Source organism: Drosophila sulfurigaster, chromosome 2R (assembly GCF_023558435.1).
Source record: "Drosophila sulfurigaster albostrigata strain 15112-1811.04 chromosome 2R, ASM2355843v2, whole genome shotgun sequence".
Taxonomy (NCBI): Eukaryota; Metazoa; Arthropoda; class Insecta; order Diptera; family Drosophilidae; genus Drosophila; species Drosophila sulfurigaster.
Genome location: NC_084882.1, coordinates 30,788,866 through 30,805,786, shown reverse-complemented (window position 1 = coordinate 30,805,786; position 16,921 = coordinate 30,788,866). Strand labels below are relative to the sequence as shown.

General features: G+C 40.3%; 1 protein-coding gene across 2 annotated transcripts in view; it reads right to left on the bottom strand.

The window, feature by feature from the left end:
• Positions 1–16,921, bottom strand: part of LOC133835606 (zinc finger protein 1) — a 29,587-nt gene that overhangs the window by 180 nt on the left and 12,486 nt on the right. Inside the window, exons 2-4 of one of the 2 annotated variants that reach the window (XM_062265614.1) lie at positions 15,419–15,585; positions 13,847–14,578; positions 35–2,283 (exon numbers count right to left, since the gene is read on the bottom strand). In XM_062265614.1, the coding sequence (XP_062121598.1) occupies positions 121–2,283; positions 13,847–14,578; positions 15,419–15,585 (3,062 nt within the window). In that variant the 3' untranslated portion in view covers positions 35–120. Of the gene's footprint in view, positions 1–34; positions 2,284–2,515; positions 2,984–13,846; positions 14,579–15,418; positions 15,586–16,921 lie in introns of those variants that run through there. The other variant, XM_062265615.1, reaches the window with a different exon arrangement.

The window sequence follows — 16,921 nt, the reverse complement described above, 5'->3', positions numbered from 1 at the left end:
ACTTGGGAGTAAAGTTCTGTTTCTGATGACTCACCGGAATGCTCGTATTTGTGGCGTGCCAGGGAACTCTGCTTGGCAAACGCTTTGTCGCATTGATCGCACACGAATGGCAGATCAGGATCACCCGCATGTCCATGTGTCTCGGCCTTGGCCCGTTTCGGTTTCGGTGGCAACAATCCACCCCGGACCTGCTCCAGCTGCAGCTGCCGCTGCGGCTGCCAAAACGTAATCATCGTCATGCGAGATGCGTGAATCGTCGTCGCGCCACGAACGTTTCTCGCTGCCACCGGGACTCAAACTGGTGCCGCGATAGTCGGGCAGCTTAATACTGTTCATCAGCGGATTGGGCGCATAATCGCCGCCGGGACGCATCTGGAACAACGCCTCCATGGGCAGTCGGGGCATCAGATAGGACGGCAAGTTGGCAAAGGGTTGACCGCGTGGCGCCAACGGAGGCACTGCCTCATGCAGATGACTCGGTGGCGAGGGCGGCGCAAAGTACAAAGCAGCGGCGGCTGCAGCAGCTGCCGATTGTTGCAGCGACGAGGCACCCGAGCAGGGCGACAACGAGGCCGGCGACATCGAGGCCGAGCTGGACAGCTTGCGGCTCAGATTGATGGCCATGCTCTCGGGGAAATCGGCTGTGGGCACACTCAAAGCGCTGGGCTGTGGTGCAAGTCCGTAGAGCGGAGAAGCATCGCGTTTGACGGACAAATCCAACGGCTGATCGGCAGCGGAAGGCGCTGCAGCTGCTGTTGGTGCAACTGTTGTTGTGGCTGCCACTTGTGGCTCGTTGTTGTAGCTCTGCATCTTGCGTTCGCGTGAACGATTGTTTTGGAACCACACTTGGACGACACGGGCATCGAGCTGCAGACGCGAGGCAATCAGGCGAAAGTCATCGCGACTTGGACGCGCATTGTGTGCGTAATGTTGCTTGAGTTGTTGCTGCTGCTCCTCGTTGATGGCGGTGCGAACACGAACTTTGCGCTCCCCGCTGTCGCTGCTGCCTCCGGCGTTGTAATCCTGCATGGAACGTGGCTCCTCCTCCACATCTTCCTCTTCCTCCTCAGCATCGCTGGGCAGCACAAAGCTTGAATGTTGCTGCTGCTGTTGTTGTTGCTGTTGCAGTTGTTGCTGCTGCTGTTGTTGTTGTTGTTGCTGATAGTGCTGCTCGAGTTCTTCTTTGATCAGACCGCACAGCACTTTCTCGTGCTGCACGAGTTCTGTGGGATGATTGAACTGCTTGGCACAGCGACTGCAGCGCAACTCTTGTGGCGTCGTCACCTGCTGCTGCTCTTCCTCTTGCTCCTCCAGCTGCAGTTCTGGCTCCTGTTGCTCCTGCGGCTCTTGTGCCTCCTGCTTAATGTTTTGGGGCGTGGCAGGCGCACTTTCTAATAGCGCTGGCGTCGCCTCGCGACTTGGCTCCTGCTTCAGCGGCACAACGGGTTCAGCTGCCGGCAATTCTGGTGTGGTTGGCTTCAGTTCCGACTCCTCCAGATCCATCACAAGCTTGGGCTCATCGGGCGTTTCCTCCTCCTCCTTGCTGGGCTCATACAACGGTTGCTGTTGCTCCATGTGTTGCTGTTGCTCGAGTTGCTGTTGCTCCTCGCGCTGCAACTGTTGCTGCTGATGTTGCTGTGCGGCTGTCAGCTCCAGCAGTCGCTGTATGCTATAGGGATGCATGCGTGGATCGAGTGCAGCAGCCATGAAGGCATTGGGAAACGCCAACAGCGCTGTGCTCATGGCACTGTAGTTGGGATAGAAAGGCGGCGCAGCCGCATTCGCTGCAGCTCCAGCGCCAGCTGGAACTTGTGGCACTTGTGCTTCGCCAGCGAAATAGTTCATGGGATTGGGCAGGAGAGGATTCGTCGCCTCCAGTGGCAGCTTGCAGCCACGTTTGCCAGCCATTTGATCTGTGGGCGAACGTCCGTTTTTATCCAAACTCTTGAGCAATTGCCGTGAATTGGAATTCGAGTTGTTGCCATTGTTTTGATTGCTGTTGCTGCCGTTGTTCTGCTTGAGGCCCATGCTGATGCATTTCTTCGAGGTCATGTGGGAGGAGAAGCTGCCGGAGTGCGAGAAACGTTTGCCACACTTGTCGCAGCCGAAAGGCTTCTCGCCGGAATGAATGCGCACATGTTCCTTCAGATGGTGCTTGAACTTGAAGGCCTTCTCGCAGAGACCGCATTTGAATTTGCGGAGCAGCGCCGACTCATCATGGCTGATCATGTGGCGCTGCAGTCGATAGACATTGGCGAATGCCTTGTTGCATATCTTACAGGTCTGCAAAGAAAGAGAAATGGGAGAGGTTAAAAAGGCATCTTAAAAGGTATAATTCTAAGATTTCATTTTTAAAAATAATTAAAATAATTACACATTACACACAGTAAATTCTTTTTTCCCCCTGAATCTGGCAACAATCCTTAAGCCGGTAGAAATCCGGCTTTTACTGCCAAAAAAGTTGTCAACACTGTTGCGGAGACAAGTGAATACGCTGCATCTCGCTCTCACTTACATGTCCATGATCCAACACACTATTGTACGCCAGCACCCGAGCAGCTGACATTGTTACAGTTGTTGTTGTGTTGTTATTGCTGTTGCTCTTCTTCTGCTTCATTCTCATACGCAGCACGCGCAAAGCAAGTAGCGCACACGCACAAACACACACACATGCACGCCGACGCAGGCACAGGTAATAAAAGCTGTTTAAAACAACAAAACTTGTGTGCGTATTTATTTGTTTTGCTGGCCTGTTTGAAATTTAACGTTTTTTTAATTTGTTTCAAGGCCCGCAAAAGCAAAAACCAACAAATAAATGACCACCACAAAGCAAAAAAAATCCATTTCTCTATCTCTTTAACGTTTAATGTTTGCCTATAATTTGAATTTTATGCTGTTGATGCTGCTGCTGCTACTGTTGCGTTTGGCAAGCAGATTAAAAGCGTTTGATTAATTGATTTGAACACACACACAACAATACAAGATAATAATAATAATAGAAACTTCGGTAAAAAAAATAGAACGCGGGCGAGTGAAATGCGCACAGCGCCAAAGAAGAAACTCAACTAAAACAAATTGTGAAATTTGGCGCTAACATAGCAATGAGCTTGCGAATGATAGTTAAAAACTATCGATTGTATATTTGAGCGCCAAAAGTAATCGAGCGATCTTGTTGCCCCTTTCAGTTTTCGGTTTAATGACGTGTGCAGCGTGCGCTGCATTAAAATGTTCGTGAAAAAATAAATTAAAAAAACTTCAATGGGCTTATTGCGACAAAGCGCCAATAAGCAATGGCAACATAAACAACAACAAACGCCGGCAAGTGAAGAAATAAACAAACGGAATGAAAACTGAAATGGAAATCAAATCAAATTGAAACGGTTACGTATCGTTTCAACAGCTGATGCTAATCAAAAATTGAATGTGCGGCGTATTGTTTGTCTTTTGGATTTGTTTGGCAACAAATTGAACGCATCAATATATAATCGAATGCAACTTTGTTGGAAAAGGTGCGCAATGAAAGCAAAAGCTATGTAAATGACTGACAGGTTGCGTGCAACGGCAACGGGGCACTTAGTGGAAGCGCTGAAAGATTTGCGGCACTTTCACTTTGTCTTCTCCGAACAGAACAGATGGCAACACGTGTTACAGCAGCCAGCCCCTGCAATGAATCGATGGATCTGCCTGCTCGTCTCCCCCTCTCTTTCGCACAGCCTTGTTTACGTGCTGCCGTTGAACTTTTTGGATTGCTGCTGCATTTACTGAGGTGAGAGAGCTGTGTGTATTTTAAATATATAAAATACGCCAGACTGTTTTTATTGTTGTAAAGTTCATGACATCGTTTTAATTGTTTATCAGCATTTAACAGTTTTAAACGTTTACTTAATACGCCATTAATTGAAGAATATATGCATTATAAATGTGTGTGTGTATGCGTATGATTAACAGTCTCTGTTAACAGTTGGCATGTGCGTATGTAATTAACAGCACGCTGTTCAAATTGTGTTTGCAAATACAATTTTGTGTTTGCCCGAGCTTAAACTTTGACGCGTTACTCAGCAAACAGCTTTGCATGAGTTTAAATTAACGTACAATAAATAATATACGTAATATATCTATTGAGTGTGTGCTCTCTCACTCAGACATTAGTCATTATTTCAACACAAAACCAATTTATACCGATCATAGCAGAAATGAGTATTTTTGACATGAGATCACAATCATCTCATGGTCATTGAAAATATGAAGGCTTCAAATTTGTGTTTTTGTAGCATTTATGTAAATTAGGCTCTCTCCCAGTCTAATTAGTTTGTACATTAACGTTTGACATTCTGTTTATTTGTACAGCAAGTGGAGAGAAAAAAATACGCCCAATAATTACGGGCATAAAAAAGCGCGGCCAGTTTTTCAGGCCTAATTTGTTTGTTTAGCAGCCAGTTTGCCACATAAAAAAATCAATGGGGAAAATTCTTTTGTTTTGTTTTTCTTAAGTGAAACTACAATTCGTTTTTGCCTTTGAGTGATATGTGTATGTGAAGCGCCGGCTGCCGTCAGCTGACGAAACGGAAGGGCGGCAACATAAATTTCCGTTTCCGCTGCTTATGATGGAATGGGTAAAGCAAGCATAAAAGAAAGCATGTTGTTTTACCTGTTGTATTATCACATCTAATATATTCTCGTTCTCGCTCTTTGCCTAGCTGACGTCATGGCAGACTAAACAGTCGCCATTTGCAGGTGAGCGTTAGAGCGAGCAAGCATGAATAAACGAACGTACGAACGAACAAACGAGTTTTAACATGCTCTCAGCATGGCTACCTGTTGCGCTCACACAAACACAAAATACAAACTCGTTATCGCTATATTGCTATCGCGTTGCTGTTGAAGTTACACGCTAGCTCTCTCTGTCTCTCCACCTTTGTTGTGTATGGTTTATTGTGTAAGCCGCGTATCTGTGTGCTATGTGTGTTTGTGTATTATACGCCCACCTTCTGCTTAAGTGCAGCGTGGACACATTAACTCGCTTTGTTGTTGTGGTTATTTTTATTGTTATCAATTAAATGTAAAAAATCAAAATGGCAGCGCTACCCCGCAGCAACTGTACATTTTTACAAAAAGGTAAACAACACAATAACACAACAGAGTTGTTGTGAGCTGCGCTGCTGAGTCAGTTCAATTCTTATGCATTTCACTTTTGATTTTGTTTTCGCTGCTGTTCGTCATGCGTCGCTTTGCGAGCGGAAATGCCAATTGAAGCTACCTTTAGTTTAATAATGGAAAATGCCCCACGAAGATGCCCTGGCACCGCGTGGAACTTAACCTTAGTCTGTAGCAGGGAAATATTTTTATTTAACGAGAGTGAAGGCAGGAAATTGATTCATTTAGAAATAAAGGTTAACCTCTTAATCTTTAGCACATGTGCTCGCAGATCAATCAGCCCAACAGAGATACACAGCTTAAAAGTTACACAAAAGCTAACTGCTATGAAACACACGCGTGTGTGCGGCCAAAGGCTTATGTCTACACACACACACACACATACTTTGCCTAATTAATAAAATTTCAACAGCACTTTTTGTCTTGCCTCGTGGCGGTAGTCAATTAAATTTGCCACTTACTCGCATTGTACCTTAACACATACAATTTTCGAGATTATAATGATGTCACTGATATACAATTCGTGTGTATATATAGTGCACACAAATAGTAGAGAATGTGTAGTAGTCGCTTATCAGTAACGGATTATACTTATCAGCTTAAAAATATAACATAGTACACATAAAAGCGCGCCTTGCAAAAACCCAAAGCGAGCCGGAAACTTTTGGTGACCACACACCAAGTCATAGCAGGCAGCTTCAAAGCATAAATCAAGCTAAATGCAGTTGACAGTGAACGCCGTCCAGCAGGTCGTTTAATTGTAGACGACAGAAGCCTTTTTGCTATATAATTATAACGCAACGTAGGTGGGCGCCAATCCACAAAAGACAGCACCAATGAACATGAATGGGCGAGAGTGAGAAGGGAAAGGCAGAAGGCAAAAGACAAGCGTACTAATAGAGAAATCAAGTCAAAGCAGACTGAAATAGATGAATGTGTGTGCGTGTGTGTGTGTGTGAATGTGTTTTGGGCACAGATAGCGCTAATTTGTGAAAGTATTTCACGAACGCTTTATGCATTTGAGTGACATGAGAATTTGGCCATAATAGCGCACATAATTGGCTGTAAAGGGAAGAAGGGGGATACAACAAGCTTTTTAAAGTGACAAGCTCAAAGGCATTGACAAAATGCCATCATGGAAATACAGACACACAATACACAATACGTATAAAAGCGCACCTGTCGCCTGTGGAAATGCGTAAACAAAAATAACAACAAGCGACATGCTCAACTTGTTGTCTCCCTCGCTCTCTTTCTTTTCGTGTGTGTTTCTTTTTTTTTTTGAGGTCAGTCTAAACAAATTTGCTGCTTTGCTGCAGAACCAACAAAAATTATTAACGACGCCACAAAATAAATGTTTAGGAAAATAAAATTTAAATTAAAACAACAACAAAAACAACGAAAAAAAAAGAAACTAATGTCTAACTGCTTTATAGTCGCAACTGCGACCCAATTTGCAATGCTTATCGCCACGACAGCTGCCAAAGAAGAAGAAAACAAAAAGTGAAAAATGTGTATAATATTATATATAGTAGAATATGCTTTATAAGGCGGCGCTGATTAGAGCAATGAATGAATTTCCAGTTAGCATTGACGTACCTTCTCAACAAGAACATCAACAATAATTTATGTCTATTTATTTATTTTGATGATAATCCACTACTACTACATATTCGTATTAAATCAGAACACGTTGTGACTCGGTTCGATTAGGGTTATCGAAAGTGGTTTTTTAAGCATAGGTACCAGGGTTTTTTGAACCCCACACCACCGATAAGGAAGGCAACCTCACATTGAGGTGCGCCAAACTCACATTGAGATAACGAGACAAACAAAATGTTACTAGAACAATTTTTAGTTGTGTGTATTATTATTATATTTTCTGAAAAGTTCATTAACATTATGGAAAATCCGTCGCCATTTGTCGATGGGTCTCTTGTGAGCAGCTTTTTTTTTTTTCTTTTGGCAGTTGTTGCTTGTCTTTAATTTAAAAGAAATACAAGAGAAACAAATTGATTAACAGGAAAACACTTTTAAGCACTGTGCCACGTTTCGCAATTCATTTGGGCTGCCGCATTTTTCAATATTTTATGCCGGATTCCTCAGATGCAGCTGATAAAAAGATCCAACAAAAAAACACAAAAAGAAACCAAGTCGTAGATCTTTTAATTTTGTTCTTGGTGATGCTGCTCGACTAAGAAATACTCGTGCTCAATTGAATAATTATTTTTAAATATGAAACTGTTGTAATTAGTTTCAATTTTACACCTCATAGAAGTGTATTTAAGAAAAAATAATAATAGGAGCACATTTCTGTTTCAAAAAGACAAGCGGAAACTCGTTTGGAACATTTTCATTTTTCGTTGGCTGCCAGCGAAACGACAAATCAAATTTAATTGTTTATAAATAAAACGTTTTGCTCAATGATGCGTGGGGCTGATTTTTTTTTTTTTTTGTGCTGGGAGATTCTCGAGATATATTTTCACATATATGCAAAAGACACAAGTATATTTCGGTCGAGTCGGCTTTTTGTCTTTATTTATTTTCTTTTATTTGCTGGTTTTGAGAAAAATCCGTCTAAAACATGCGAAATTAGTTGTGTATTAGGAAAACATAAATTAGGCGCCGCCGCAAAATAAATTTAATTTATAACTTTTGATAAAAGCTCCTTCAAATTGTTGCCAAATCAAAGAGATCTCATCATATGAAAAATGATGTCTTTTGAAAGGCTTTAAGATATCGCTCGCCCGGGAGACAACAGCTGCCGAATTCTCTCTTTCTCTGCATTCCTTTTATTATGCTTTGCTTTTTACGACTCGCGGACTTTTGGACCCCAAATTTTAAAAATCAACTAATAAAAACTATTGTAAAACAAGCTGGCCGCTAGCCATAAAAATATGTCAACTCAAACGTAATTTCTTTATTTTTTTTTGGAGCAAGGTAAGGAGCACAGGATTCAAAAGTTGAGTGTTCTCTGCTCGGGTTTCTGTCTCTCTCTGTCTCTCTCTATCTCTCTCAGTCTCTCTCTATCTCTCCCAAAACTTCATTAAACATATTCCGAGACACAACCGCACAATAAACGTCACGCAATGCACAAAAGTGAAAGAGCCCTGGGGAAAAAAAATGCGAGGCAAGCAAGGAAATTCCATGTGAGAGAAAAATGCACTGAGTTTTGGGGGACTCCCTCATTATTTATGATGTGCACGGTGAAAGTTGATCCGAATCCCAAGAGCAGCCAATAGGTAAAACTGTGCGGAAATATCCTGAACAACAGCAGGGAGAAAAATGAACGAACTTGGCATGTGTTTTGGTAAAAAAATGGGCAGGTGCTGTGAGTGAAGGGAAAGCAATCCAGCTATTTGAAGAGTCCTGGGAGTCCTAGGAAGTAGCTGCTGACATTTCTTGAGCAGGCGCATAAAAAGAAATTATAATGAGCTGTGGGGAACTGCTTGGGGGCCCTAAATGATGGAAGACTTGCGGCTGGTGCTGGCAAAAATAGTTTGACATTTTTGGGTGAAAGAACGATAAAGAAGAACTAATTTGGGAATATACTGCAATTCAATATATTGAATATTCAGTTATTACTAATTTAAGCAAATGTAACATGACAATTATAATATAATATTTCTAAATTTTCGCTTTTTTCCTATACAAATGTTTGGCTTCTTCTGTTTAAATTATTAACTACATTCTTTTAATAAAACATATACTTCAAATCGTAAAACTTCAAATCAAAAATACCATTTATAGTATTTCAATCAATTTTAATACTATCAATTACATTTTTAGTATTTTAAATCACTTTAAATACTAAAAATATGTAATACTCAATACCAGTATAAGTATTTTAAATCAATTTTAATACTTTCAGCACCATTATTATAATTTGTAATCGGATTTAAAACAGCTAAAATCCTTTTTAGTATAAATACACTAATTTTAATACTCATAATACCATTTTCAGTATATTTTAATCAATTTAAATACTGCTAAAACCATTTTCAGTATATTTAATCAATTTAAATACTGCTTCTACCGTTTTTAGTAATTTGAATCAATTTAAATACTAAACATATTTAATACTAAGTACCAGCATTAGTATTTTATTCAATTTAAATACTGTCAGCAACTTTTTTAGTATTTGTAATCAATTTAAATACTGCTTATGCAATATTTAGTATTTTAATCAGTTTAAATACTGCTAATACCATTTTCAGTAAATTTAAATCCACTTCCCGATTCTTAGTTTAATATATTTTACAGCTCTATTCAAAGTTAAACTCCCATTCTATAATTTGTAGTTGCCTGTTTATAAATAGTCCACTTTTCCAAATGTGACATATTAATTGAAACATGTGTCAAGCTGAATAAACTATATGACATCAACAAATACACACACACATGCATAATCTTACATTATATGCATACATAAATTGAGAGTACATACATTGTGATAAATGCTGGACAAACTTTGCGTTATAAATTTCAATAAATTTTCATTATTTGTAAACATGCGCGTAAAAGTTTTTTTAATTTGTTTGCTTTAATTGCAAATAATTTTTAAACTTTTGTGTCTGCGGGTCAAAGGGCAGCCCCGAGTTGACCTTACGCAGGGATATAAAAATAAAACAGGAAAAAAATAAAAAAACGGGGAATGCTGGAAAAGCGAGTGGAGTAAATAAATTGCTATTAATTTTTCAACGTTGTTCGTCAAGTGGCGAATGGCGCCGAGACGTCGACGACGAAGTCCAGAGAGTTGAGAGAGTTGGAGTTGGAGTTGGAGCTGCGGTTGGACACCTAAAGTGCATATAATTTTTCAATTTGAAATGTTTCGTGTGCAGACACATGAACCGGGGCCATTCTCTCTGTTGTTGGCCAAAAAGGTGGCACACGACCCAAATGAATTGTGGCCAAAAAAGTTGCGACTGTTTTTATTTTTGTAGTATGTGTGAGCGATTGTCCAACTCCGTGTGTGTGTGTGTGTGTGAAGCGCAGTTAAGCAAATATTTAATTGCTGCACTTTTTCTGGCACTCTGTTGTTATGGCTGAAAGTTTGCCAACGTCAACGTTTTTGCCAACATTTTGAGTTTGACCAATAATTTATGTGCTGCCATTTGCTCAACAATTACGGCCTCCTCTCTCTCTGTGTTCTGTTAATGATGTTGACCTTTAACGTTGTATGTTATATGTGTGTTTTTTTCGCTCTACAATGTTGACTTTAAAGTGACCACGCGACGACGTCTGCGGCCAATTTAAATGGCTTTTCAATAGCAGCATGCAGCAAAAAAAATGTGTTGCCTACTTTCGAGCGCGTGATTTTCATAATGAGCCAACGTGTTATTGTTATTGTTATTGTTTTTGGCATAATTAATTGTTTTCACACATAATAATTTAATACGGCGTATACACGTGTAATTCTCTCTCCTCCTCCTCCCCCATCATCAATAATAAATGTGGCAATAAATGCGTATTGGCCATAGTTGCAATATGTCAGCCTTTTGGCCTTTTCGGCTTGATATCCTGTTGCCATTTGTCTGCCTCTGTACACTTTGCATGTGTTTCAATGTTTAAATGTCATTAACAAAAGCCGTAAATTATTGCACGACCAGCAGCAGCAGCTGTGTGGCATGCAACAAAAGTGCAAAAATTGTGAGTGTGGGTCAGCTTCATGCAACGCTTAATGAACCCCAAGCTTTATTAGGTTTTTTGATGCAGCCTACTGACGACTTAGGTAAATATTAATAATGCCAGAAAAGTTCAAAAAGTTGCAGTAGGTACAGTGAAGACTGACTAAGTGGGAAATCGAGTTGAATCTTAACTGATTTTTACTTAAGTTTTGTCTTAAATTTAGCTAAAAATTCTTAAGTGGAATGTTTTAAATCTTCTATTCATATTTTAATGTATTTGATTAAGCTTGTTCACTTTTTAATATAGGTATATGAATAACTATTGTATTTAAATTTAAATTTCTTTTATTAAAATGTTTTCTTTTTAATCTAATGAGCAGTCGAATTTCTGCGAATATTTCTTAAATTTTCTTACTTATTTCTGCAGCTAATTTCATGTTTGTTTTTAGGCAAAACCCAATAGCAAAAGTTACTCATTAGTTTGACAGATTATTTGCAAAAAAAACCCACTAACATTATCTCCAATATTAAGTTCAACTTAGTCACTTATCACTGTAGCAGCCTCGTTGAGCTTTTGCCAACTTTTTCATTTCGCTGAAGGTAAAAAATGCTCCAAATAGAAGCGACCCAAAAAAAAAAGGAAAGCAGCAAAACAAGTCAAACTAGCCATATGAATTTATGACCAAAGCGCTTGATGGGGGGCGTAAAAATGTTGTTGCGTCGCAGCCAGGGAGGTGGAGGTGGGGGGTGGGCACGCCCCCTGCTCGCAGTAAATAAACGCTTGCAACAAGGAGCAGCAAATGCAGCAAAATTATAATTTATGTGGCTTTAATAGCCGCTGGCTGGGCCCAAAAGGTGCAAGTGTGGGAGAGAGTGAGGAAGTGTGTATTACATGTGTGTGTGTGTGTGTGAGTATTACATGTGTGTATGTGTGTGTATTACATGTGTGTGCCTCTGTTGCCTCCCTCAAATACAACGCACTTGCTTATCGCTGGAGTCTGAGGCAGACCAGTTTCTTCTTTTTTCTTTCTGTGTGTTTTTTTATTGTTCAGACTAAAAGTGTGGGTAGGCTGTAAGTGTTACTGTATGTATGTGTGTGTGTGTCTTATCAGCTGGCTGCCTGTAGCAACATTTCTTTTAATGCCTTATCACACGGGGCAAGAGAAGAAGTAGAAAAAACAACTGCACAATTGGGAGTTACGAGCGTGTGACTGACAGATCCCCAACCCAGAAGTATTATGACTACGCCACGACTCGAGATTCACTCACTCACTCACTCTCGTTTGCTCTCTCTCTCGCTCTCTCTCTCTCTTCCGCTCAGTCTGACGTCTTTGGAAAGTCTTTATGATAGGCTCTCACTGTGTGACAGAGGCACGCTAGCGCTGTCTCGCTCTTGCGCGCTCCTTCAATGCTCCCCTGATAATACTTTTTTTTTTCTTTCCTACTTTTTTTCTCTGCTTCTTCTTCTTCGTCATTGGGTTTATTTTGCTTGTGTGTGCTTTGGTAAACGCCTACGTTTTATTTAATGCCAGTTTTTGTTTCAGTTTTTTATTATGACGGTGTTGCTTATCATAGTTTATAGTTGTTGTTGTTGTTGTTGTTGTCGCCGTTTGTTGCTGCTGATAAACTTTACGTAAGCATGTTGAAAACAATGCTTTAAGAAAACCTCTTGAGCGCAGGAAAACCTCAAGCATAAATAATTTGTTATCTCCTCACAGAAAAAAGAAAGAAAAACGAGTAATACAAAAAAAAACAGAAATCGAAAAGTAATGAAAGGCTACGTTACATTGTATTAGTTATCTGCACTTAATTATTTTCTCATTTGTTGTCGATATATTGTCGCATTTACCATGTATGAAATACAACAATAATAAAAAAAAATACAACAACAAATTCATATTGTGTCAACAGGAAACGTGGGCACATTCATAAGGTTGGCTTTGGGTATTTTTATTTTTTTGTATTTTCTTCATCTTTATTTTGTTTTGTGCTTTTTTGTTTTGTTATCGTTGCCCACTTCCCGTAAGCACAGCCAGGCACAACAAGTAAGATACTGGCTCATAAATTGTTTTTGCATAACTACATTTTTTGGTTTGTATATAAGGTATTAATCATGTGTGACGTAGTTTCAAACTTTAATCGCTCTCTGGGGAATTTTTAAAGGCTTGACTCTGTTTAAACATAAACCAAATATGCGAAGGGACTTCCAGAGCAAGTTAAACAAATTTTATAGTTCTGGCTCTTTTAGATTTGGAGATAGAGAATTGTAAGCTGGCGGACAGACGGGCAGACGGATTTATAGATTCACGTAAGCTCAAGCTGCCTTTAACAGCCTGCCAACAACTTGTCATATTCTTGTATTTTTTTCATTAATGCTTCGCACTGCTTAAAAGGCTAAACAATGACTGCGCATTGTGTTGATCAAAGAGCAACAAACAACTTGACGATCATGAACTTTAAACCCGCTCACAACAAGTGCGTCTTCTTATAAAGAAAGCGACTTTTTATTTTTAATCAGCTGCGCAGAATTTTACTGAGTCACTGTGCTGACTGACTAACTTACGCACTGAACGGTAGTACTACCTAGGAGTTGCTAGTTTCTTTTACATATTACATATAATATGTAAATGAAACTTGAATATAACCTTCAAGGTAACACTAAACTATATAAATAAAGTTCTTTGTGCTTTCTGATTAACTTATTCACTGAAATATCAACGTCTAGTTTAAACGGTAGTAGCTGGGAGTTGCTAGTTTTATTATAAATTGACTTAAATATCTTTAAATTAGTATGAACTTTTATTAAAACTTAAAAAAATAACAATTTTTGTTCTGATTGCGTAAACTTTCAACTTGTAATCCAAAAGGTAGTAGCTAGGAGTTGCTAGTTTCTTTTGATATTACATAAATTAAACTTTAAGTGAATCTTCTATGCAACACTAAACTATATAAATAAAGTTCGTTGTGCATTTTGACTGACTAATTCATTGAAATATCGCGCAGCTCAAACGGTAGTAGCTAGGAGTTGCTCTTAAATAATCGAAATATTTGAAAACTTTGCTTACCTGTGCCACATTCTGTGTCGTCTGCTGTCCTGTGGGCGAGTGCAGCAGCTGATGTTGTTCGAGTTGCTCGCGTGTGGCAAACGCCGCTGTGCATTGCATGCAGGGAAAGGCAGCGCTGAGATCGCCCGTTGTCGAGCCCGGACTCGAGGTTGAACGTGGCGCACTCAGATCCAGTTCATAGGCTGAATTGCTGCCCACGCTGCTGTTGCTGCCCGTTTGCGGTGGCGGCAACAACAGCTGTCCAGCTTGCTGTGGCAACTGTTGTTGCTGCTGCTGCTGATGGTGTTGCTGCTGTTGCTGTTGGTGTTGCTGGTGATGGTGTAGCGGGTGGCTGGGTGAGCTGGCGGAGCGTGCCGATTGCATGGCCAAGGCGGCGGCGGCCATGAATTGGGCATGCAAATGTGCGGGCAACTGTGGCGGAGGATGCGGCAGATGGGCAAAGAGATCGCTGGGCGGCGGCGGTGGCTGCTGCTGTTGCTGTGCTTGGGCAACAGGTGAGCAGAGCGGCGATGTCAATTGCTGTTGGCTGCTGTTGTTTTGATTTTTGGCTGTCTCAATGTTGTTGTTGTTGTTATTTGAGGGCGATTTGTTGTAGCGTCGACTGCTGCTGCTCAAATTGCTTTGCTCATCCTCCTCGGCATCGCTCTCGGGCTGCGCAGCGCCAGCTTGACGCAGTGGCTCATAGTTGAGCTTGTCGTGCGGATGCTCACGGGCAATGTGCTCGCTGAGGGACTGCAGAGGGGGTAAAGGAAGAAAGGGGAAAAGAAAGAGTTAGAGTTAGAAATCGTTACTTTATTTATTTTCTGTTCTAGTTTGTTCTGATTGATTTGTTCAGTGAATTATCATAACACGTTTAAAAAGGTAGTAGCTAGGAGTTGATAGGTTACTTTTAAATTCTATTGAAGAAACTTTGATAGTAACTTATCATGCTTACGATAATGTTCTAAAATTTCTATAAAAGTCTTTGTGTTGAATGATTTACTGACTGAACTATTAGCACACAGCCCACACGGTAGTAGCTAGCAGTTGCTCTTATTCTATTTATGGTATTTCAATTAAAATGTAAAACTCTAATTGGAATTTCAACGTAATAGTAAACATTCCAAATAAGGTACTTGTTCCTGACTGACTGTTATGTTCACTGAAATATAAACGCACAGCTTTTACGGTAGTAGCTAGGAGTTGCAAGTTTTCTATTTACTTAAATTCAATTGAAATTATATTGAAGAAACTCTTATAGTAATTTAAAGGAAAGCAAAGTAATGTGAAATGCTTTATTCCGAATGATTCACTAACTGAACTCTTAGCATAAAACCCAAACGGTAGTAGCTGGGAGTTGCTCGTGTTCCATTTATAGTATATAAATTAAATTGTAAAACTGTAATAGAAATTTCAAGGTAATTCTGAACTATACAAATAAAGTTATTGACTGACTTCTTCACTGAAATACGATCGCAAATTTATACGGTAGTAGCTGGGAGGCTGTAGCGCGTTTGACGATATTATTACTTTATTTTCATTGAAATAACTATTATAACTACTTATTTATAAGTATTTTTAAAGACTGCTTACCTGAAACTCATTGAAGCGTTTGTGGCACTGCGTGCACTTGACCAAATAGTCATCTGCGGCATTCGCTGTGGCGCTGGTTGCATGCGTGGCATGCTCTTCGCTGGCAGCCACATTGCTGGGCTTGCTGTGTGCTTGATGGTGGTGCAAAGTGGACGCCAAAGAGGGAACTGTAAGAAAGTGAAACAAAGTTTTTAGTATACAACAAAATTTGCCAGTGTTTCGCATTTTTAATGAAAACAAATTAACTGCCAGATCTGCAGCGAGCGATAAGCCAAACAACAACTTCAATGGAATGCCACACACACACAAACACACACTTATAATGATGCCGTGTGGCAGGCAGCGTTTTCAACTGCGACTGCGGCTCAAAGATCAACTTTAATTTCGTGGCAAATCAACTTCAACGTGGATCGCACCGCGCCCTTGCCCATGCTCCACTCCCCGTACCTCTCTTTGCCCCCTTCCCCGCATATGGTTTATTGGCTTTTGTGGTTGCCATCGCTGTTGCTGTTGCTGTTGCTGTTGGCGTTGCCTTCACGCAACGTTTCCACGTAAAAGGCGATGATCTCATGCGCCAATCAAAAGCAAAAAAAACAAAAAATAACCCAAGAAATATAAAAAAGAGTGGAACTGGTTTTCACACACACACAAACACACACAGAAATACCTAAAGATACACACAGTTGAGGATACACAACACACAGAGTCCGAGATACACATACTGAAAACTGGTTGAAGAGTCGACTTAATCAGTTCAAAAAAGCGTTCAAGCATGCGAAAAGGGAGATCATAAAGAACGTGAACGAATGCCATAGCAACAACAACAATAGCAGCAACAACAACAACAGCAGCAAGAACAGTCGAAGCAGCAACCACAAGCAGCAAAAGTATCTTGAAGATTGCTTTGTTCAATGACGACGTCGCTGGCGATGCTGATGTCGATGCCGAGGGTCAGCCAATTGCTATATACACACACATACATATGCACAGTCATTTACTACGTATGTGTGTGTGTGTGTGTGAAACACTTATGGCCGCTGTCTGTTCGCTTTGGTAAATAAGCAACTTTGTTGTAGCTGCCGCCAAGGTACAAAATGGAGTTGCACGCTCGCCTGGCTTCGCTTCACTTCGATTCACTTTGCTCTGTCTGTATATATGTATGTATGAAGCTGACAATGCCAGCTCATTGTTGTTGTTCAGTTTATTGCTGTTGTTGCTATTTGATCGCTACCTTAATTTAAGCCAATTAACCGCCTGCAGACAGCGGCGCTCATAGGGGCACAGTCATAGCTTTCATTTCTATCTCACTCTCTTATATATATACATATCTATCTTTATTAATACGAATAAATAGTCATACCTTTAAGCTACTATATCTTTTACTTCTTTCAATCAAGCAAAGTTCAACGTGTTCAATTTTCACTTTCGCTTTTATTTCAGAATTCTTTTTTTTTATTGATATTACATTGTTAATTGATTCAGATACAGTTTGATTTGTGTCTC